Raw genomic sequence first — 24,415 nt, 5'->3', positions numbered from 1 at the left:
TACAGTCTCGAGCAAAATGCCCGTATTTACCACAGTTATAACATTGTATATCTCTTTTGTCTCTTCTTTGTCCTACTTTCTGCTTTCCCTTACGTGGCTTAAAACCTGCTGTGTGTTTTTGTTGTCCTGAGAAAGCTATAAAGCCTGTCTCTGGGTCAATCATGAAAACTCCTTCTGTTTTTTCTTTCTGTTTATACACTTTAACTGCATGCTCAGCATATTGCAGGGCGTCAGGCAAAGTGCCTGTGTTTTGTGTCACCCAATGTTTGTCTACATGTGTTTTTATTTTGGGCATTAGGCCACTCAGGAAGGCATTTTTTAATTGTTGTTGGAAAGCAGACTGTGGATTAGGATCATGGTTCAGTCCTGAATTTTGCCCGAAAACAGGACGCAAGCGATCCAGATAGTCTGATGCTGTCTCTCCTTCTTTTTGTTTGCACTCTCCTATTTTTCCATAATCTGGCCTTGGGGCTAAATTGACTTCTATTCTGCCGTACAAGTCATTTAATTGTTGATCTAACAGAGGAGTGTCTGGTCCTAGCACATCACCGTTTTGGTCGTTTCCTGTGTAGGCTCCTCTGATTCTAGGAAAACGTAAACCTAATAAATCTTGAAGAACCTGCTGCATCTCATGACCATTCAAACCCCAACCGCGACGAATTAACTCTACTGCATTTCGCCACTGTTGAAAACCTTCATTAAGGGGTGGGACATCTTTTAGCACATTCTCTCTGTCCTTATGGGACCAGGGTCGGAATGCGTATATCAGAGGTTCTCCATCTATTGGTATGATTCCTTGGGCGTCTACGGGCCCACTGGGTTGCCCATACCTAGGATTTGATAAGGCAACCATTGGAAACTGACCTACAGTTCCTTCTTTTTTGTAGTGATTATGTTTAGTCATAAGATTAAGGTGATGTTTTGCCTCTGCATAGGGATCTGGAGCAAAAGGGTTGTGAGGAGAGATTACAGGAAGTGCTGTCGTAGGGTTTTGTGCAGCTGCTGCTGCTGCAGTGTGTGTGGGCTGAGGAGCATAAGGAGGGGTTTTTTTTTCCTCTCCTGCAGCTTTCTGTTTATCTTTATTTTCTTGTTTTTGGGCACGTTTAGCACTGCGTTTATCATTTTCTGCCTCCCATGCTTTGAAAAGTCGCCATTCTGCTACACGTTTTGCTTTTTTCTTTTGACTTTTTTCCTCAAATAGTTATTTTTGCAAAGCAGCTTTTAAAGCAGTTATTGACTCTTGGTTGCATTTGCCTTGCCAGGCTGGACAATAAATTTTATGTGGATTTCTCCACCTATTTGCACTGACTCTTCCTGCATTTTGACAGTTTTTTTCAAGCTTTTCTTCATCTGCTGTTAATTTTACTTTAGTTTTAGAATTACCCATTTTGAACTAATTACGTCAGAACTGTGACACCTTCTTTGGCATGAAAAAGTGGGAATGGGTTTTCAATAACAGCCTTCTACTCTCCCGCTATCCGAGAGAGCGGTTATTGATTTTACGTGATGAAGCACAACCCTTTTTCCACTTTAACCAATACGTGAGTGTACACAGGAAAACAGTTTGAGAAGTGGTTCGACCGCTTATTGGGTCGTAAAAACAACTCACTCCTCTATTTCAACACAAACAAAGCGCGTTTTTATAATTTTTATTGAGATTTTCCGTAGGCCTATTTCATGTAACACCTTCAACCTGTTCCGTTGCAGCCACTCCCAGAGCGACCGGAACTCGTTCCGTTACAGCTGCTACCCAGAGCAACCGGAACTTTTAATAGCGATTTCTAGAATATCGCTCTTGCCTGTTGTCTCCTAAGTCCCTTCTGGACTGAGATCTGTCGGCGCTAACCAGGTTTACACTATTTTAAAGGAAAATCTCAATATCAACGTATTTTAACGCTTGATGGAATGCAGTGTTTCATATTCACCTTACTGTGGCGCTGCGTTTTTGGATCCGGTGCTCATCGGGTCCTGGAGCCGTGAAGGCCTGTATAAGACGCTGACCAGAGATCGAATTCACGCTCCCGGATTTTCTTTTGCTGTGCACAGACTCTTTTCCAGCGCAGGCGTCACGACGTCAGGATCCGATGAAGACCGTCTGTGGAAAACTAGACGTTAAAAATAACAGTCAGTTCTCCGGCTACGAAGGACCAATTAAATGTCAGGGGTAGACATTTGTTCAAAACACAAGTAAGAGAAATGAGACAACTGCAGACCGACTCAGAGTGTAATTAGAAAACGTGCGCACGGGTGAATGCCTCTGAGAAGACACACACACTGAGCGCAGGCTTGCTTGCTTTATTTATCAGGCAAAAATGGGTTACATAGTACTTCCTCTTTTTAACAGTCAGGGAAGAGGTTAAACATTAAATCAGCTTATCTGATCTTTCACACACTGGGATAAAAATACAGAAGTATATCATGCTTTATCTGACATCACAGACACTATAGGAAAAGAATGCATCATTATATCATGCTGTCAAACATCTCAGACACTTAGGTAAGGAATGCATCAGTTTTCCTTTAACAATAGGCTTGGTTATGTGTAAATATATGAACACACAAAATATAAGGCATACTTGGTTAGAATATAAGGCCTACTTGATTATATTGTATTATAGAGATTTGGTTATAATGTATAATGTAGAAAATCTTCTAACAGAAGGATCAGCTTGCTGCCCAGGATGGGACAGCTTGCTTCTAGGAGCTTGCCTCTCTCTCTATCGACAATCATTTGTGTTTGTAAGCGAGAGAGAGAGACCCTAGCACATGTTCACATGTTTTCCTTCGCGGGTGCAAAAAGGGAAACACAGTCGCCCAACAGTAGTCTCGTAGACAGGCTACAACAATTAAGGGCATAAAATGTAAGAACATAGAACATAAAATCAGTCTCTATGCAGATGATGTGTTGCTTTTTCTGCAAAACTCACAAACCAACCTCTCTGAGGTAATTACTCTAATAAACTGGTTTTCAAGAGTTTCAGATTATTCAATTAACTGGCCAAAATCTACAGTTCTTCCCATTAACTGCTCCTTCCATAAGTCTTCTTCTGCCCCACTACAATCTAGAAATATTAAATATTTAGGTATTAATGTTTCGCCTAAGCTTTTAGACTTAACTAAATTAAAGCACATCCCACTTCTAAAGAAAGTAGAAGGCGATCTGACTAGATGGAAATCTCTACCCATATCACTCATGCGAAGGGTCGCCACTATAAAAATGATGATTGTAGGATTACAATATTTTTTTATGCCATGTTAGACCCCTAATTAATGATTGTGAATTATTATGTAGTTTTAGTTTGCATTATTCTCCTGAATTAGAAGAAGGTGATAACTATTACATTTGTTAGACTGATTTGCATTACATTAGACTGCTGATTTATTGTGAATGAATGATATTGTTTTATGATGCATTATACTGCTGAGTTATAAGAAATACTGTTCGCAGAAAGTCATCGCCTTATTTGTCTGATTAGAAGAGAACAGAACATACTGGAGAGGTTTTCTGCCCCATCTCAGCAGGAGCAGATAAACAGGGAGCCAAGGTCGTAGCTTAGGCGCTGTGTGAGAGAAAGAATGTGAATGTTTAGGCTTTTATGATTAGGTGGGGGCCACTAGAGGCTTATAAGAGTTTGATCAATGCTCCACCATTTTGAGATCTGATGCTGTCTGCGTACGGTGTCCATCTCCCACGCGTGTGATCATTAAAATCATCGTTTGACTCAACCTGGCCGGACCAGTGTTGTTATTTTGGTTTTTCCTCTTGTGTCCATCCCCAATATTTGAATCCGTAACATGATCTTGCCAAAAATAAATTACTTATTTTTAATGATCCCTAACAAACCATCACAAGATTGGTTCAGATCTCTGGATTCATATATTTCTAAATTCCTTTGGAAAGATAAACCCCCGCGTATCAGTTTAAAAATGCTACAAAGAACCAAGGATAGAGGAGGATTAGATCTGCCTAATTTTCACCAATTCTTCTTAGCCAACAGGCTTCAGTTCATCTCAGAATGGCTAAAACATACCTTCTTAGATGAGCCCTGGCTAGATGTTGAACAGGCACTATGCAAAGATTTCAGACCTACCATTTATCAGCTCAAACATCAAAAGACATGAATGTTTTAAAAGCATCAACATCAGCTTTTTTCTGACAGCATGGTGGGAGTTTCTAAAAATAACGGAGTCTTCATTAATCCCATGCAAACGTACACCTATCTGGAATAACCCTGACATATTACAAAACAATAATATGATTAATTTTCCAGATTGGAGTTGTAAAGGAATTAAATACTTAGAACATATATTAGAGGGAACAGAATTTATTCCATTTGATAGACTAGTTACACAATATGGGATCAACAAGAAAAGATTTTTAGAATATCAACAAATTAAATCCATAGTAAAAAAGAAATTTAACCTCAGTCAAGTTGAATTACAAACACCACCAAGTGCGGTACATTTTCTTACTCTTAAATCCCCCAAATTATTATCTAAAATATACAGAACACTTTCTAAATTAGATGAATCAATATCCCTTCCTATTGCAAAGTGGGAAGCAGATTTATCAGTCAGCTTAGACCAAAACTTCAGGTATGCTTAAAAACCTTTAAATTGATTAAAAATCCCAGTCTGCAATTAATACAATACAAAATACTACATAGAGTGCACTATACCAACACGTTCTCACTCCCAACTCGTCAAACGTGTGACGCATGGTCAGGCTCCCTCTGCTGCACTTATGGACGCGCAGGGTACCCCCCTCGCGTCGGGAATTGACGTGAAGGGTCCTCCGATTGAAGAGATTGCCGCGGAAGAGCCTGTTGTCCGTATATTTATATATTTCCGAAATCACTTTGTAGTGACGTATACTGAACACAATAAATTATATAATGTAAACAACTACCTGAAAAACAGGTAGAACGATACTTTTGTATGGTTTATTGCATTTATGGAGGGAGTGATGTATGCTGGGTAATGGCACAGCTAGCTACTGGGTGACTTTATTCACCCGCTTCGGCTGTTATCAGTCCATACAATGGGCGTTATTAGCACAAATCAGTCCCATAGATATGGGCCATCTCCTGCTAGATTGTTCAGAAGGTTGTTCTCATCCATCCAGATGGAGGATCACTAACAGGAGCTTGGAAGACTCCAGAATCCACTCTGGCTGGAATCCGGTGGATACAGCAGTGTTTACAGGTAAGACCATTTAAACGGACAGCATTTATAGAATGACCATTAAACGTCAGCGAGTGTCAGTAATGTTAATGTGGTTATGTTAGTAATACAAAGAGTGCTAATATAACAGCTTTAAGATGCATTTGTAGATATTATTACGTGTTTTACCGTCTTTATGGTGCTAGCTTAAATTTACGCGGTGTAAACGTTAGCCTATATTGGAGTAAAGCTGTTACTGGTTAAACGATGTTAGCACAGAAATATTAGCTTCTGTCATGACTGATGAAGTTACTAGTTAATAAAGTTTCCAGTAAAGTGTTTAATCGCAGCCACAGACTGACAGCAAATATCTCGATTAGCTTCAGTGCATCTGTAATAAATATGTGCAAGTTTCAGTGCTTCGTTTAAACTGTATGATACTTATACTGACCCAGGGTCAGTGTAAAATACAATCCTAGCTGTGTGAACAAAGCCTGGCTCCTTTAATCCTGCATGACAAACCTCAGGATGCAGGTTATTATTATTCTTTCCTGCTGGCACACCTGTCACACCTGAGAGTCAGCTAGAAACTTACAGTGACGTGGACATCATGCAAAGACTGCCAGACTCTGTAATACTGCAAATGATCAGTGACTCAGGCAGTGACTCAGGCTATCACTAAACTTTAAATGTGTGTTGGCGCAGTATGTATGTGGGAAGACTGCCACCCTACTCAAGAGGTATTTTTGGTGGGAGACATTAGAGAGATATGCAAGAGACTACCTGGCAGTTTGCACCGTCTGATCTAGAAATAAAGCCCAAAATCAACCCCAGGCTGGTCTGTTACAACCACTATCCATCCCACATCCATCGCCCGTGATCGCACATTGCCTTAGATCTTGTCACAGGACTCACAGCTTTTTCAGGAAAGATATAGTCATACTCATGATCATAGTCCATTTCTTCAAAGCCGCCAATTTCAATGCCTTGGAAAAATTGCCCACGGCGTCCGAGATTGCCATCTTTTAGTTGAACATGTTTTTAAATTACATGGCATTCTGGCTGAGATTGTTTCTGACTGGGGCCCCCACACTGTAAAAAAAAAAACGGTGCTAAAACTTAAAAACTCAAGGCAACCGACTGCATTTACGTTTTTAGGTTCTGATGGATAACTTATAATTTCAAGTTTAGGAGATAAGTTGCTTTAGCTAATGTTTTTGTGTTGACAAAATTAATAATTGTCCTTTTTCTCAACTCATATTTTATTGTTTTTGCAACGTATTTCCTAAAGTTTACACAAGGTATTAGTTTTAGTTTCGGCAACGTATTTCCTAAAGTTTACACAAGGTATTAGTTTTAGTTTCGGCAACGTATTTCCTAAAGTTTACACAACATTTTTTTTTTTGCCAATCAATTTCCTAAAGTTTAGAAAAAGTATCTTTCATAGTTTTCATGAGGTGCTCCCTGTTGTACCAATGAATGTTTACACAGTTGATTTTCAAATAACTTTGTGTTCAAACACAACTGCACCACTGACAATGTTGACTTTTGAGATCAGCCATTTTTAACATACTGACAACATTCAGCCACAAATAAAGTCCTTCCAAAAACACAAAAAAAGTCAAATTTTTGTAACAAATGTTACTCATCCAATTTTAAAGGTGGTGTTGTCAGACAGAATATCAAACCTATCTTGATAGATAGTCACTAACAAACAGATTCAAAACATCAGATGGCAGGATGTGAACAACTTCTATCTGGTTTCCATACAGCAAACAACTTTCAAACAAATTTTTCCACCACTTGTCTTTTAATAGTAATGGTATCAACACTCCAATTTCTAGAAAGTGCATTTTCTGAAGAAACTGCAGTGTGAATGCTTGAATCTGAATGTATGCACTGAAATGAATAAAATTCCTGTCTGCAAAAAAAAGTTTGGTCACATTTACTATTAAAATTCCAGTATGACTTCCGGAAATTAGCTTCAGTGGCTAAGCTACAGACAAACTTACACTATTGGTCTTAGTGGTCGATTTGTGCCCCATTGAAACCCATTATAAACGCTATTTTTCACTGCAGATTAATTACGGTTAAAGGGATCGTGATCGTTCCACCTTCAGTCTTTGTGGGGAGCTTGCCAGCAGCTGGCCGCCTGGGGGGCTTTTTATGCTCCTGCGAAAAAAAAAAAAAGTGGATCGAAATACATGTTGGTGCTAACCCTAACCCTAACCCTTAAAACAACGAAACTATAATTAAAACTTTGTATGAATATTTCAGGGAGAAGTAGTTTTAACAGACTGGCTAATTTAAAGTGGAAAAAAATATTAATATATAATCTTTTTATAGCACTTTTTATGGCGTGGTTGATTTGTGGCTCTAAGACCAATAGTGTATGCATTTTTCTAGGACCCCCCAGAGGTTAAAACACATTAAGTGTTGTTGCTCAAAATACAGCCTTAAGAAATAAGATGTTGAAATGAGTTATTACAGATAATTGGTCATGTTTTTGTCAGATTTTTTTTATTTATTTATTTTTTAAGTAATTTTGATGTGCAACAAATGTAGCACACTTATTACAACATTTATAACAAAAAGTGCCATGAGTGGGATGAGAGTTGAACTGTCTGTCATGACCTGCAATCTGCCAAACACAGCGCTGCTTGTTAGCTTATAATCCCATTCAGGACACACTTTTTGAAAACTAACAATTTTTACATCAATTTAGTAAATATTTAATAAAGTATCTTTCGTTACAGTGGGAACTTCAGGTTCCTCATAAACCAGACACAAATACATTTTTATATATTACCTGTTCATCAAACTTCTGCAACAGGGAATCCATGTCATTGCGGAAAGCAGCTTCTCTAATTCGATACAGCTTAATCAGCCGAATTGAGTAAGTGTCGAGGGCAGTCAAGAAGGTCCCCATGAGATCCTTGGTGGTAATGCGTGAGAATTCCGCACAAATCTACAAAGCAACAAAAAAAAATATAGAAGAAAACTTTTAAAGGTACATTATATAAAAATCACATTGTTTTCAAATTTGGTTAAAAGAGCTTAATTTCAAAACATTTAGTCTCGGTTGATCTATTGGTCAGGCCTTGATTGGATTTTTTTTTTCCTTTAGTGGTAGTGGTGGTACAAATTATAACTGACGTATTAAAAAAAACAACAAAAAAAAAACAAGAAAAATCTGATCGGCAGATCTTACAGTAAGTCTATAGAATACCTAATCAAATGTTGATAAGACAAAATAATGGTTTCAATTGTTACAGGATGCATTGCAGAAAAGAAATAAATCAATAAATTGTATTTTAAATTCATTGAAAAAATTCCATTAATTTTATAGTTATGTAGGAATGAAGTAAGAATAACATCCTGTGGTCAAATTTGTATACTTTCATAACACGTAAGTGACTTTCTCAATCCTGTTCTGTGAGTTTCATGGCTGTTGCCTGCTAAGTGTAACCCACATAAAATGAGGGTACCACTTTAAGGACTGATATGAGGAGAGATGGACAGCCTGCCCAACCAATCGAAATGCACAGGTCCCAGTATGTTTTGACCAATGGGAGAGCAGTCTGCCGCTGTATGTCCCACCTACGTGCTCTGTGTTTGCTGCTATGTGTGGAGGTAGTCGCGTGCTGGCAGGAGAAAAGAGAGACTGAAGCTTTTGAGCTGGAAAAAAAGTATTAGATATAAGTTGCAACCAACTGTGTTGCACATAAGTTCACTGGTTATCAGCTACCTTTCATGTTAAAAGTAGCCACAGTGAGTAAGCAGGCAAATGCTGCATTTTTCTGGTGACTTTAAAAAGTACCGCGTGGAGCTAAACTGTTAGCCTTTGTTAGCTCTGGTTGCTATCAACTGCCTGGAAGTTCATCTCAATCTGCTTCCAGAAGCAAGGTAACACTTGAAGCGCAACTTATGTTTATTGTTCCTTCATGTCGTATTACGGTTATTAAAGAGAAAACAACATGTCCTGTTACGTTATTTAGAGCCCTGCATTTTCCGACCGAGAGACACTATGCCATTGTCTTCGGCCGTGATGCGCTGAGATCGGTGAGCACATGTTGTATGTCTCAGTTAGTTCACGTCTGTTTCACATTTTATTGTTGAGAAACTGAATTAATCTCAATTGTTTGATTAATAATTGCCGCATATGTGACATATATGCATATGCACTGACTTTACTTGGTTTAATGCATAGTTTATGTAAGAGAGATGTTTTATTTTTGCAAAATTGAGTATTTTTATTGCAAATTTATGTTGAATGTGATTTAAACAAAATCCTAAGTTGTGAATTATAGCTAGAACAGCATAATTAATATTTGAATTGCTCTTCTGACCCTGTCTGTTGACAGGTCAGTTTTTTTTTGTATGCTGAATTGTTCCTGAGGTGGATTCCTCCGGTGAAATAGATGGCGAGCCTTCCCACCTGGACTTAGAGAGACTGAGATTCGCTTCTTTTCCACTTGATGATCTGCTGCACCTTGCGGTGTGGTAGGACTGTATCACTCACACTTTCACGCACAGCTGGTTATACATAAGACCACTGACTGACATTCTCTCATCCCTATTCTCTTTCACACCCTGGGAATTTTTTGGACTTTACCCCTTGGACATTTTTTATTTGGGACTTTAAATAATGAGCTGTTGTGTAGAGCATTCTCCACATGTGAAAAGAGTGTGAAATTTTCATTTGAATGTGCATTGGATTTGTGTAATCTGTTTCTATAAGAGTTAAGGAGTCAGGTTACTAGGGTGCACCCGAGCATTGAAACCCGAGCATTGAAACCCGAACATTGAAAACCAAAAATAACACTTGGCCAAGTCATTGCTTTAGTAGTTTGTGTTTTACTTTTCTTTTAATTTTTGTAAGTTTCCTTTCTACCATTGTAAAGTGTCTTTAACCTGTGCTTGTCAACCTTATGGTTTATGTCACTAAAGTTGGCTGGTTCTTTTGAGTTACATTCTTGTCTCTGTGTCTCATTTGAACACACCCCTGTGCTCCTATAGTCGAGCCTATTGGCCCATTGATATATTCTTTTCAACAATTCCCCTTACTGTGTTACAGTGAGAGCTTTGGCGAGCCAGCCAGGAGCATGGTTGTGTGTGTTTAAGTGCTAGACAATTTGTGTGTGGTGTTTAAAAGTGCTTAATCTGAGCTATAACTTCTAGAGAGAAAATGGATGTTGTGCTAAGTGAATCCGTCAGAATTCCCAATTCTGTAGTTGTTAGTGGGATCACAGGATCAGAGACTGATGAGGAAGTGTCCACTTTCCTCCAAAAATATGGTTCCATCAACCGTTACTTTCGTCTAGGCGATCCTGAGTCAGATTACCATAAGCACATGATCATCGAGTTTACACATGAGACTGCCATGCACACATTGGAGCCACTGTTACCTCTGCGGCTTCCAAGTACAACCCAAGCAGGCATCGTGTATGAGTTAAAGGCCTTAGGAAGTGTTTACTCCCTTGATGCCAGAAACAAAGCCACTAAAATGTACATGGAACAGCTCCGTGAAATTGCCAAACTGAGTGGAAATTCATTAGAGGAGATGTTAAAGGAAGAACTTAAAAATCTGGTTTCATCGGCAGGAAGTGCTATTTCCCAGTCATCTCAAACTGGTCCAGAATCCTCAACTGTACAGAGCCCACTTCCACAGAAAGACTTAACCAGCAAGGGAGACGTTTCATTTTCTGAGGACCCTCAATCAGGTGTACCTCTAGACTCCACAGTTTTGACATCACCAAATAACGCAAGTAAATCTCTTACCTCTCCCAATTTCAGTGAAAACCTGACTGATTTCAGCCCCTCACAGACTCTTCCAGCTTCTTCTGGGGCCGCTTCTAGCCCCATAATTGATGTTAATCCAACTGCTGTTCAGCGAGTAGTTGTTGAGCATGTAGTGCGCAGCAATGAGAGCTCACCCCAGTTCGCATCATCTGGTAGACTCAGGGCTTATTCGGGCAAGAGCCCACGTCCTAGCCATGAGGCAGATTATGATACGTGGCGAGCTAGTGTTGAAATCCTTATTAGAGATCCTTCTGTGTCTGATCTGCACTGCACACATCGTATACTTGACAGTCTGCTTCCTCCTGCTTCCGAGATGATCAAACATCTGAGTCCACAGTCTAGACCCTCTGCCTATCTTGAGTTGCTTGACTCTGCCTACGGAACAGTCGAAGATGGTGATGAGCTGCATGCTAGGTTCATGAGCACATTTCAAAATGATGGAGAGAGAGCTTCTGTTTTCCTGCAGAGGCTGCACACTGCATTAAGTAGAGCCATGAGACGTGGTGGTGTGTCCGCTCATGATTTTAACCAACAGCTCTTAAAGCAGTTCATTCGAGGTTGTTGGGAGAATGCACTAATAATCGATCTTCAGCTAGAACAAAAAAAAGAAAACCCACCTTCCTTTGCAGAGCTGCTGCTTCTTCTTAGGACAGAAGAAGATAAACAGGCTGCAAAACTGAGCCGCATGAGGCAGCATTTTAGTCATGCTAAGTCTGCCCAAAACTCTAGAAAGCAGCACGCCACGTCACACGTGCAACTCGCTCACCCCACCAATAATCTGGTGGACAAATCTGATCTTGAGACGCTAAAGCAACAAGTTGCTGACCTCAGCATTCAGCTTAACAGTCTTGTATCTGAGAATCATAAGACGAAACAACCTAAGCAGCAAAAAGCGAGGTCCGTCACACCTGACAGCCACGGTGTGAAACCAAAAGTGGCCAGTCAGCATCCCTCCACATTTAAAGCTAACAGTAGACCACGTCCATGGTACTGTTTCCAGTGTGGGGAGGATGGTCATGTCGTCTCAGTTTGTGATAAAGCGCCAAACCCTTCCCTTGTAGCAGCTAAGAAAAGACAGCTGAAAGAAAAACAGGCTGCTTGGGAAGCCTCTAATGCTTCTCGAAGTGAGGCACATTTAAACTGAAGCCTACTCCCATAGAGGGACATATGGGAGTGGAGTCTTGCAATGTCAGTCCCAAAATCCTGAAACCTGCCATTAAAAACGTTAAAGTGGAAGGATCAAAATTTCCACATGGCCTTGTAGGAACTAAGACCACAGCTCAAGTAACTATTGCAGGAAGAGACACAAACTGTCTTTTGGACACGGGTTCACAAGTCACAACTGTACCCCAGTCTTTTTATGAAGAACATCTTGCAGATCTGACCATTCATCCCTTAAATGAGTTGCTTGAAGTGGAGGGTGCCAATGGCCAGTCTGTCCCTTACTTAGGATATGTTGAGCTTACCATCACCTTTCCTAAAGAGTTTGTAGGCTCTGATATTGATGTTCACACTCTGGCCTTGGTTATCCCCCATCTCCGCTCTACAGCCCATGAGCAGGTACTCATAGGCACAAACACCCTTGATGCCCTCTATGCTAATTACCAGAAGCTTTCACCCTTTCAGCCTTTGTTTAATGGGTATCAAGCAGTTCTCCAAATACTTGAGATGCGACAAAGAAACTTTAACTCTGGTAGCCTTGGTTGTGCAAAACTGACAGGTAAGATGCCTGCAGTCGTTCCTGCAGGACAGACTGTTGTCCTGGAGGCCTCTGTCAATGTAAATCCCGTGAACATGCAAAGAGATGCTGTCCTTGAACATCCTTCAGCTTCTTCACTACCAAATGGCTTGCTAGTTTCAGCAATTGCAGTCACTTTACCACGCAAACGTCAGTGTCTTCTCCCTGTCGTAGTGAGAAATGAAACCAACCATGACATTGTCATACCCCCCAAAACACCTTTGGCAGATGTTAATGCTATCTTGCAAGTGCTACACAAAGAGCAAACTGTCAGAGAACCAGACTGCTCTAAATTTCAAGCTAAGTCTTCCTCAGAACTGAGCTTTGATTTTGGAGATTCGCCCTTACCCACTGAATGGAAGGAGCGAGTTACAAACATGTTAAACGACATGCCAAATGTCTTCTCTCAGAACGAATTGGACTTTGGACACACTGACAAAGTCAAACACCATATCAAACTCAGTGATGCGACACCCTTTAAACAGAGAGCACGTCCCATACACCCCAATGATGTGGATGCTGTGAGACAACATCTACAGGAACTCCTTGATTCTGGTGTTATACGAGAATCTGAGTCCCCGTTTGCTTCCCCCATTGTTGTCGTTCGTAAAAAGAATGGCTCTGTTCGTCTGTGTGTAGACTACAGAAAGCTGAACCTGCAGACCATCAAAGACGCTTATGCCCTTCCAAAATTGGAAGATGCATTCAGTGCTCTTGCAGGTTCTAAGTGGTTTTCGGTCCTAGACCTCAAGTCTGGATACTACCAGGTCGAGATGGAGGAAGCGGACAAGAATAAGACCGCATTTGTTTGCCCACTTGGATTTTGGGAATTTAATAGGATGCCCCAGGGGATCACAAATGCGCCTTCGACGTTCCAGAGATTGATGGAGAAGTGTGTAGGAGATATGAATCTCAAAGAGGTTCTGGTGTTCATTGATGACCTGATTGTCTTCTCATCATCCCTGGAGGAACATGAACAGCGTTTGAAACATGTCCTGCAACGACTGATGTCATATGGCTTGAAACTGGCACCAGAAAAGTGCAAATTCTTTCAGACCTCGGTAAAATACCTTGGTCACATTGTTTCCGCAAGAGGAGTAGAGACTGACCCTGACAAAGTTGAGGCCTTAAAGACCTGGCCTATCCCCACAAATCTTAAGGAACTTCAGTCCTTTTTAGGATTTGCTGGATATTATCGAAGGTTTATTCAGGGCTACTCTATCATTGTCAGACCACTTAACGAACTAACCTCGGGCTACCCACCAATTAGGAAGCGGAACAACAAGCCAAGGACACACGCAAATTCAGAGTATCGCAACCCAAAGGAACCTTTTGGTCAGCGTTGGACACCTCAATGTCAGGAGGCCTTTGACCAAATAATAGCAAAGCTAACCTCCGCTCCAATCTTGGGATTTGCAGACCCCCAGCTTCCATATGTTTTACATACGGACGCCAGTACCATTGGCCTTGGTGCTGCCTTATATCAGGTACAAGATGGACAGTCCAGGGTCATAGCTTTTGCAAGTCGTGGTCTTTCAAAGAGTGAGAGAAAGTACCCAGCCCATAAGCTGGAGTTTTTGGCCCTTAAGTGGGCAGTCACGGAAAAATTCTCTGACTACCTATATGGTACAGACTTTGTAGTAGTGACTGACAGCAACCCTCTTACATACATCTTGACCTCTGCAAAGCTTGATGCAACAGGGTATAGGTGGCTGTCCAGTCTTTCCACCTATTCATTTAGTCTTCAGTACAGAGCGGGAAAACAAAATATGGATGCTGATGCGCTCTCGCGTCGTCCTCACAGTCCACCAGAGGATGATTATGCATCTAAGAAGGAGAGTGAGAGAATCCGGCAGTTCACACTGTACCATCTGAGCAACCCTGAGAGTCCAGAGACTGTTCCCTTGGATGTAATTCAGGCTATTTGTGAGCGCCATATGGTCACCTCAGCCGTAGCTAATGTTGGATCCACCACTTCTGGGTTGACCTTAGTTGAATCCCTCACTCACCAGTCCACAGCTATTCCCGACTGCTTCCAACAGGAGCAAGTGGATGGGCTTCCCATTGTCCACTCAATTTCTGAGAAGGAGTTGAGGCAAAAGCAGACATTGGACCCTGCTATCAATGCAGTGATTGTACTCTTGGAGACTGGCGAAACTCCACCTCCCAGCCTTAGGTTAGAGCTACCAGAACTTCCCCTGTTACTCAGAGAGTTAAATCGGCTTGAAATACAGAACGGAGTGCTCTACCGTAAGCGGCAAGATGGTCCCAACACCTCATATCAGCTTGTGCTCCCTGAGGAGCTAAGAGCCACAGCACTTACAAGCCTTCATCATGATATGGGCCATCTTGGAGTCGAACGAACAGTAGACTTGGCAAGGGCCAGATTTTATTGGCCGAAAATGCACATGACCATAGAAAAAATGGTCAAATCTTGTGAGCGATGTATTCGTCGAAAAACGCCTCCAGAGAAAGCTGCTCCATTGATAAACATTAAGACCTGCAGACCTCTCGAACTAGTGTGCATGGACTTTTTATCAATAGAGCCAGATCGCTCAAACACGAAAGATGTATTGGTCATAACTGACCATTTCACAAAGTATGCTGTGGCAGTGCCAACTCCAAATCAACGAGCACAGACTGTAGCAAAGTGTCTCTGGGACAACTTCATTGTCCATTATGGTTTTCCCGAAAAGCTTCTTAGTGATCAGGGTCCTGACTTTGAATCAAAGACCATCAAGGAACTCTGTGAACTTACTGGCATGAAGAAAGTGCGTACAACCCCCTACCACCCTAGAGGGAATCCGGTTGAGAGATTCAACCGCACTCTTCTCCAGATGCTTGGGACACTGGATCGGTCAGATAAACTCCACTGGAGAGACTTCGTCAAGTCTCTGGTACATGCTTATAATTGTACGAAGAGTGACGTGACTGGATTTTCCCCCTATGAATTGATGTTTGGGAGGCAACCAAGACTGCCCATTGACTTAATCTTTAGGTTGCCCACTAATGCTACTAAGCAGACTCATTCCCAGTACGTCGGTAACCTAAAATCTCGTTTGGAAGAAAGCTACCGGATTGCCACAAATAATGCACAAAAGAATGCAGGTCGCAACAAAGCCAGATTTGACCGACGAGTGGTTGAATCAACATTGCAGAGTGGAGACAGAGTTCTTGTACGAAATGTGAAGCTGCGTGGAAAACATAAGCTGGCAGATAAGTGGGAAACGGATGTTTATATTGTCCTTAAGCGAGCTGGAGAAATGCCGGTCTACACAGTTAAACCTGAGGGTAAAGATGGACCTGTGCGAACTCTACATCGTGACTTGCTTCTCCCATGTGGATTTCTGTCAGCAGCTGCAGAACCCGAGACAGTCAAAACCCATCCAAACAGGAGACCCAGAACAAGGCAGTGTTCCGTTGTCGAGGGTGAAGATGAAATTCCCTCTGATATGGATGATGTATCTGATTGGACATTTCGCCCTCTCATTACATCAAAGTCCGATGTATATGTCCCAGTACATGAAACTCACAAGTTGAGTAAACCTCCTTGTGTGGTCAGACAATCAGCAGAACCAGAGGTGCCTACAGTTTCACTTCCACCTGATCCTCCTGCCACTAAATCCCTTGTAGAGGAAGGTGAAGGAATGATTCAGGATGTACCTGACCGTGACAACTCACCTGACCGTGACAACTCACCTGACCGTGACAACTCACCTGAACGTGACAACTCACCTGAACGTGACAACTCACCTGAAGCAAACATACTGCATGGGCTTGACTCAGCCAAAGGACTTCCTCAAAGTTCAGAATTGCAGCAGTCTGAGGAAGCTCCTCAAGATGATGGGATGAGCTCTGATGCAGCATGTGAAGAAGGATTAAGTGATGTGAACAGACCTGTTACTGAACAGCCTGAACCTGTGATGATCCAGAATAATGGACTTCAAGATGCTGAGCCATCTCTTCGTCGTTCTAACAGATTGCAAGCAAAGCCCAAGAGACTGCATTATGTGACACTTGGGAATCCTCTGATAACGGTGGTGAATTCTCTTTTTCAAGGCCTAAGTGAGGCATTGACTAGCTCTTTAAATGGATTTGAAGATCCAACTAGTAATTATGTTGGAAAGGTCAAAGCAGTGTAACTCAGTGCCACCCTGCAGATGCCCAGGGACGGGCATACCATCAAGAGGGGAGGGTGTAACCCACATAAAATGAGGGTACCACTTTAAGGACTGATATGAGGAGAGATGGACAGCCTGCCCAACCAATCGAAATGCACAGGTCCCAGTATGTTTTGACCAATGGGAGAGCAGTCTGCCGCTGTATGTCCCACCTACGTGCTCTGTGTTTGCTGCTATGTGTGGAGGTAGTCGCGTGCTGGCAGGAGAAAAGAGAGACTGAAGCTTTTGAGCTGGAAAAAAAGTATTAGATATAAGTTGCAACCAACTGTGTTGCACATAAGTTCACTGGTTATCAGCTACCTTTCATGTTAAAAGTAGCCACAGTGAGTAAGCAGGCAAATGCTGCATTTTTCTGGTGACTTTAAAAAGTACCGCGTGGAGCTAAACTGTTAGCCTTTGTTAGCTCTGGTTGCTATCAACTGCCTGGAAGTTCATCTCAATCTGCTTCCAGAAGCAAGGTAACACTTGAAGCGCAACTTATGTTTATTGTTCCTTCATGTCGTATTACGGTTATTAAAGAGAAAACAACATGTCCTGTTACGTTATTTAGAGCCCTGCATTTTCCGACCGAGAGACACTATGCCATTGTCTTCGGCCGTGATGCGCTGAGATCGGTGAGCACATGTTGTATGTCTCAGTTAGTTCACGTCTGTTTCACATTTTATTGTTGAGAAACTGAATTAATCTCAATTGTTTGATTAATAATTGCCGCATATGTGACATATATGCATATGCACTGACTTTACTTGGTTTAATGCATAGTTTATGTAAGAGAGATGTTTTATTTTTGCAAAATTGAGTATTTTTATTGCAAATTTATGTTGAATGTGATTTAAACAAAATCCTAAGTTGTGAATTATAGCTAGAACAGCATAATTAATATTTGAATTGCTCTTCTGACCCTGTCTGTTGACAGGTCAGTTTTTTTTTGTATGCTGAATTGTTCCTGAGGTGGATTCCTCCGGTGAAATAGATGGCGAGCCTTCCCACCTGGACTTAGAGAGACTGAGATTCGCTTCTTTTCCACTTGATGATCTGCTGCACCTTGCGGTGTGGTAGGACTGTATCACTCACACTTTCACGCACAGCTGGTTATACATAAGACCACTGACTGACATTCTCTCATCCCTATTCTCTTTCACACCCTGGGAATTTTTTGGACTTTACCCCTTGGACATTTTTTATTTGGGACTTTAAATAATGAGCTGTTGTGTAGAGCATTCTCCACATGTGAAAAGAGTGTGAAATTTTCATTTGAATGTGCATTGGATTTGTGTAATCTGTTTCTATAAGAGTTAAGGAGTCAGGTTACTAGGGTGCACCCGAGCATTGAAACCCGAGCATTGAAACCCGAACATTGAAAACCAAAAATAACACTTGGCCAAGTCATTGCTTTAGTAGTTTGTGTTTTACTTTTCTTTTAATTTTTGTAAGTTTCCTTTCTACCATTGTAAAGTGTCTTTAACCTGTGCTTGTCAACCTTATGGTTTATGTCACTAAAGTTGGCTGGTTCTTTTGAGTTACATTCTTGTCTCTGTGTCTCATTTGAACACACCCCTGTGCTCCTATAGTCGAGCCTATTGGCCCATTGATATATTCTTTTCAACAATTCCCCTTACTGTGTTACATAAGGGTCAGCACCAAAAGATTCTAGATGCCCAGTGAAGACAAGTCATTGCGGCGACCGTGGTTCAGGGGGTTGGGAAGCTCATCTGTAACCGGAAGGATGCTGGTTCTATCCCCAGCTCTCTCTGTCCTGGTCGTTGTGTCCTTGGGCAAGACCCTTTACCCTACCGCTTACTGGTGTTGGCCAGAGGCGCGATATGGCAGCGTCACTTCTGTCAGTCTACCCCAGGGCAGCTGTGGCTACAACTGTGGTTTCCCTGCACCGATATGTGAATGTGAGAGTGAGTGAGTGAGTAGTGGAATTGTAAAGCGCTTTGGGTGCCCAGAGAAGAGCGAAATAAAAGCAATCCGTTATTATACACAGCAAGTTGACAAGTAAATAGATTTCACTTCAATAGTTGTTGGTAATACCAAAATTAGCTTCATATTTTTAGAGCCAAGTATTTTTTTATATTTTACCACTAGCATTGTTAGCTCATCGCGAGCCTTCAACCTTTTCTACAAGATATTGGAGTGATACAAACAGATGCTTTTAAAGGTCCTATATCATGTAAAATCAACTTTTTGGAGCTTTTAAACACATTTTAATGTTATTTCCTTAGATTAAAAACCCTCCAGAGTGGTTTTTGGCTTAATTCAGGCATTTCTTAGTTGTCTCAGTGAATCCTTTCCCCATAACCGTGGCTCAGCTCTCTCTTGCAAAACGACTGACTCGTAACATTGGGATTAAAATTTCTTTCTAACAACTCCAAATGCCTTGAAATTTTTCTGGGTGAATAAATGAACGTTTTCCATTTTAGAAATAAGACCACACTGGGGGAAAAGGGAAGAAGAAAAAAACCCGGAAGTTTTCCTTTAAATATTTAAGAGATTATCTTACCTGTTCTTTCAAGAAGAGAGCTGGCCATCTGAGCTGCATTTCCTTGACCAAGGGCTGCATCTCCACAACTTCTTTCCTCTTGAGAGAGAATGTGATGTCCATCTTTTGGGTGATGAGTGCCATGTTCTTATCCCTCTTCTTCATTTCATCTTCCAAAATGCATCTTTCATTTTCAAGAGACTCATCATTGTAGTTTTCTGGGCCATCAGGGATAAAGTTGACTTCACCTCGCTTTGGTTTCTTTAAGGAAAATCTATTTGAGCCACTGTCATCTTCTTCCCCTCTTCTTTTTCGATTGACTGCAACTTCACTACATCCAGCTTGACTTAGCTTGGAACGGTAGTTGCCAAGCTTGAACTTAATGCTTGTTGCCCAACCATCATATCCTGTGCCATTGCCAGGCTCTTTGAGGCAGGGATGTTTGGAAACTAGCTCCTGTGCAACAGATGTTATTTCATTCTTGTCAGGGTACGCTTTGATTGCAAACATTTCTTGTGCCAGCTTGTCTAGAATTTCCATCTTGATGTCTCTTGTTACACTTAAATTTGCCCCTGCTTTCTCATATACCTCATTGCCCTTGCGAAGTTTTAACGCTACATCATAGGAAAAGGTTGGGATAGGAAATGGATTTGGCCACTGTGAAGTGCTACGCATGTAGGTCTTTGTGGATGAGGATGGGCTGAAAGAAGATGCTGAACTCACACTGGCTGTATCAATAGATGAGATAGCGCTATGATCAGATGGAGTCTGTGGTGGCGAGGCTGATGCATTTTCCTCCCAAATGAGGTGCAACACTGCCCGTCCAGCAGGTAGCTCCTTAATATCCATCAGGTTGCAAAGTGCGTTCCCAAAATCTGGGTCTTCATATTGTATTGCAAAGTCACCTTCAAGTCCAAGCTTTGCTTGTAGTTCATCTTGAAGCTGCTTCACAGATTCAGGAACAGTGGACAGTTGGATTTTTCTGATAAGTTTTGGACTGACGTGGACTCGCAGTAACAGGGCCTGTGAAGACAAACCAAAAAAAAAAAAAGGGCGCAATTCTAAATAATTGACAAATTCAAAGTAATCAACTGAAAACTATTTATGAATAATACATACCATCACTTTCAATGCAGGAGGCACGTAACAGGTGTCACCATCAGTTGTCCATCTACGCAGTATTCAGCTAAAGGGTGGTAATCATTCAAATCTTCTGGGTCAAGTATTTCCAGATCTTTGTAGCTGCTGTCAAGCCGATATGATCTGTAGTGTTCCATAAACCAAGAGGAGAGCTTTGTAGCAACAAATGACACTTTCCCAGAGTCTACCAAAATGTTCAGTATCTTGTAGAATTCAGGTAGTCCACTCAGTTGTCCTGATGAAATGATCATGCCTTTAACATACTGGGTCCCATACAGATAAACACATTTAGCAAATGACACAGCTTTTACCTGTGGATATTTCAGTTTCAAGCACTTCTGAAGATTTTCATTCAAGAAACAGATGTCAACTGTGTCAATATTATCAACATGCAGACTTGGTTTAAAAAGACTGTGACCATCTAAGAAGTATGCCATCATTTGTTGATGCTTTGAAGAAAGTGTTAGTAGTATATTCTTAAAACATTGGACATCATGCACAGTTTTCTTGAAAAAGTTGTGCTTAGATTCAAATCGAATAGTCCACAAATCAACTAAGGGACCAAAACAACGCACAAGATGACTATAATGTTCAATATAGTGGTGTTTTGGCTTCAAATTAAAATCAGGAAAAGTCTCTATCAGTAATCGTCGATGATCCAATATTTTGGTGTCCAAGTATGACAATATTTCTTCTGATAGAGTTGTCGAGACAACAATTTCAACAAGCTCCTTAAGGTCCATCAATACTTCCCATGATGGCTCATGTTCTGGTATACGGGTCCCAATGATAAAAGGCAGCAAACGCAAAAGTGTCCAGTTTTCATGTCCATTGCCACTCACTCTTCCTGTTCCAAAACTGGCTTTTGTAATTTGTTGTGGCTTGTTGAGCTTATCAGAGAATTTATATGGAAATGATTTTATACGTTTGTTTAGTCCTTCAAATGTAATAAAACCCTTTCTGATTAAATCTTGAAGACACAAACACAATTCCACAGGGACAACACCTTCAAAGAAATCATGTAATATATCTGGAGGAAATCCAGTGACTGGATGAAAATAGGACAACGCACTTAAGGCACAGGAACCTTTGACACCACACACACTTTGTCTTTGACCATCCTCAAGCTCTTCTAGAAAAATGTTATGCTGTTCCACAGTTCTTAATGGAAATTCTGTAGGATCAAGAGCTGCAATCTGATGTTTATCAATACTACAAAATCGACAAAATTTGTCGACATTAAAGGACTCCAAAAAGCCTGCAAGGCTGTGAGCCCCAAGGTTATCTGCACAGACACAAAATACAGTTCCCTTTAAAAAACTATTTAAAGATTCAACATACACCCCTGTGCTTTCAAGACATTTTAAATCCTCAATGAGTGGAAAAAGAAAAGCATCATACCCAAACTGTTTAACGTCTACACTTTTACCAAGAAGAGCAAGCTGTATTGAGTGTAATGTAGAACGAAACCTTGCAGATAAGTTGAGTACAACCCAATAGACAGCAGTTATTTTATGAATTTTTCGAGATGTTCCTAAAGGGTTGCATATTTCAAAGTCGTCAATATACAAAGCTAAACTAATGCAAGTATCTTGCAATCCTAAAAGCTTGTTGTTTTTGAAATACTGCCCATCTCTAAATGATCTGTAACCTTCACTAATTTCTTTATCAAATGCTAACTTTTCAAAGAAACTTTTCTCTTTCAATAAGTTCTCCAAGACCTGGTTTACTGAGACATAAACAAATGTATTTCTAGTTCTCGCTTTGTAGATGTACTCTGTAGGCTCAATTACATGAAAATTATTCTTGAAATAAATATTTCTCTTGTAATCAGTAGATAATGCACCTTTTGGTTCTGTTGAGATAATTAATGGGTTGGTTTTGAAAAGTGCATCATTTATATTTTTAATTACATCATCATCTGCCTCAATGTTCTGTTCAGCAAGCACCTCTTTGATTCTTTGAAATGAATGAACCTGAGAAAATTTTAAAATGTCACTAATTTCCTCAATAATTCTCTGCAAAGCACTTTTAGAAACATGTAACAATGTTTGCATGCATAGAAAAAGTCTAGCTATTTTATGTTCAAGACATTGGTAATCTACAAACTCATTGTCCTCTTTATCACTTGATGCTACACCTGAACCACTTGGTCTCTGGCTCCTGAGAGGTATTTAAGGATTTATCAGGGGAGCTACTTTCACTAGGACATGCATTTGCATGAGAAATCAGTCTAATACAGTTTTTTATATCTTTTGAGTTTTTGTGCTTTCTGCTTGTGTGTGACGTAAAGGTTGATAAATTGTTGGTAGCATAGTCACATTTTTGGAAAGGACAGGATACAGTCTGATTTTTTTTAAGTGCCTTAAAATATGTGAAATAAATGTATGCTGTGAGCAGTTTTCCTTAAATTCACAAAAATCACAAAAAAATGTTGAGATCTCCTGCCTTTTCTTAGCCCTGTTGTGTGATCTGCTGAGGTGAGACTTCAATGCCCCTCGTGTCCTAAACGAACAGACGCAGTCACTGTAAACACAGGGCAAATGAAATCCTCTTCTATGTCGTAGCTGGTGATGTCTTAAGAGTACTTCTTGGCTTGAACAGACAAAAGAGCAGAACTGGCACTGCATACAAAAGCTATAATGAGAAGAGAGGAGAGGACAGTGTCAACAATTCAAAAGAAACCTGAATTAATCTCAAATTACCAAAGTTACATTACCTGATAATGTGTTTGGGGCAGGGGGCAGGCACTCCTGTTCTGATTCCTCTCCTTACCAACTCCTCATCAGTCCCTCATAAAATCAGGACAAGCAGTGGTCTGGAGTTGGCTTTTAATTCTCTAAATAAATAAAAATAGCAATTAGTTTTAAAATAAAATACCAGCTTCCTGACATTACTTAGGATTTTTTTTTCTCCTGTCCTAATTTTTTTGGCTCACTAAAGTGAGCTGATTCTGCCTTGTAAAATGCCATGTGAAACACAGTAAAACAAATAATTTACAAAACATACATTACATCAAATGTTTAATTTATTATTAACAAATTGTATTCTACATGGAATGCACCAACAGTATACTGGGATGTATTATGTAAGCCAAGGATAATTTTGTGTGATTGGTTTTACAACTTAGAATGACAAACATTGGATTGAGAGTATGAGTGGGATAAAACTCCTGAAGCATCTGTTTAAATTATCAGTGCATTTATTAATGGTGCTCCATAAATAAACCAAAACAATGTTGTTTTGTGCATAACAAAAAGCTCACAATTGTGCAGTCAAAATGTAAAATAAAAGATGCTGAGCATAATAACAAAGACAGATTTCGCAGCTGCTCTGTTTCCAAGTTCTACTGCGCAACTGACAGCCTGGAGTTTGAAATCCTCTTTGTAACCGTGTCTCTTACAGGTGCCATTTATGGTCCTTACACACATAATATGGTAATATTACGTTGAAGCAGAGTAGTATCACTCTGCGAGGCTCCTCGGTAGCCGTAATGCTCCAACAATCCATCAAGCAGTGCAGCTTCATAGCTTACCAAAGTCGTACCAAAACATTTTTTGACATATTTTTTTAAGCTGTGTACCACATAAAATTGGTTCGAGGTCAGTAAGCACAACCAGAATTCATACATAAGGCCGACTGTCGATTTTTGAGATGAAAGGATTTTAGGCCGTGCGTCAACGCGTTAGCCCGGTTAGCTCACTAACGCCACCCAGCCCCACGCACGGGGTGATCCGCGGTGACTAGTTAACGGAGATTTGCCCCGTTAATGCAGTTATGGCATTAACTTTACGCTGACAGCACTAAAATAGTAATCTTCAAATGTTTTCTTTTTACCGACCAGCTCCTCTTTGATAGCTGCCGTGTCCATCTTGTCGTTGCCTGCAGGTGAAGCGATGGGGGAGG

General features: G+C 40.7%; 2 protein-coding genes across 2 annotated transcripts in view; one reads left to right on the top strand and one right to left on the bottom strand.

Annotated features, from left to right (window-relative positions):
* Positions 1-24,415, bottom strand: part of LOC308401086 (uncharacterized protein) — a gene marked incomplete at its 3' end in the record, with an annotated part of 29,392 nt that extends 4,977 nt beyond the window's left edge. The window contains exons 1-6 of the mRNA XM_080889147.1: positions 24,351-24,415; positions 23,229-23,348; positions 22,958-23,146; positions 20,489-20,632; positions 19,391-20,392; positions 7,973-8,131 (exon numbers count right to left, since the gene is read on the bottom strand). Coding sequence (XP_080745273.1) covers positions 7,973-8,131; positions 19,391-20,392; positions 20,489-20,491 — 1,164 coding nt within the window. The 5' untranslated portion in view covers positions 20,492-20,632; positions 22,958-23,146; positions 23,229-23,348; positions 24,351-24,415. The remainder of the gene's footprint in view (positions 1-7,972; positions 8,132-19,390; positions 20,393-20,488; positions 20,633-22,957; positions 23,147-23,228; positions 23,349-24,350) is intronic.
* On the top strand, positions 8,655-12,109 carry LOC308400995 (uncharacterized protein; the record flags this gene model as incomplete). The annotated part of the gene is made up of 2 exons (XM_080889062.1): positions 8,655-9,069; positions 9,162-12,109. The coding sequence occupies exon 2, from the start codon at positions 10,352-10,354 to the stop codon at positions 12,107-12,109; it is 1,758 nt and encodes a 585-aa protein (XP_080745188.1). The 5' UTR covers positions 8,655-9,069; positions 9,162-10,351.

The sequence above is a fragment of the Rhamphochromis sp. 'chilingali' genome (genome assembly GCF_963969265.1).
Source record: "Rhamphochromis sp. 'chilingali' genome assembly, chromosome: 8".
In the NCBI taxonomy this organism is placed as follows: Eukaryota; Metazoa; Chordata; class Actinopteri; order Cichliformes; family Cichlidae; genus Rhamphochromis; species Rhamphochromis sp. 'chilingali'.
This window is presented reverse-complemented; position numbering and strand designations above follow the sequence as displayed.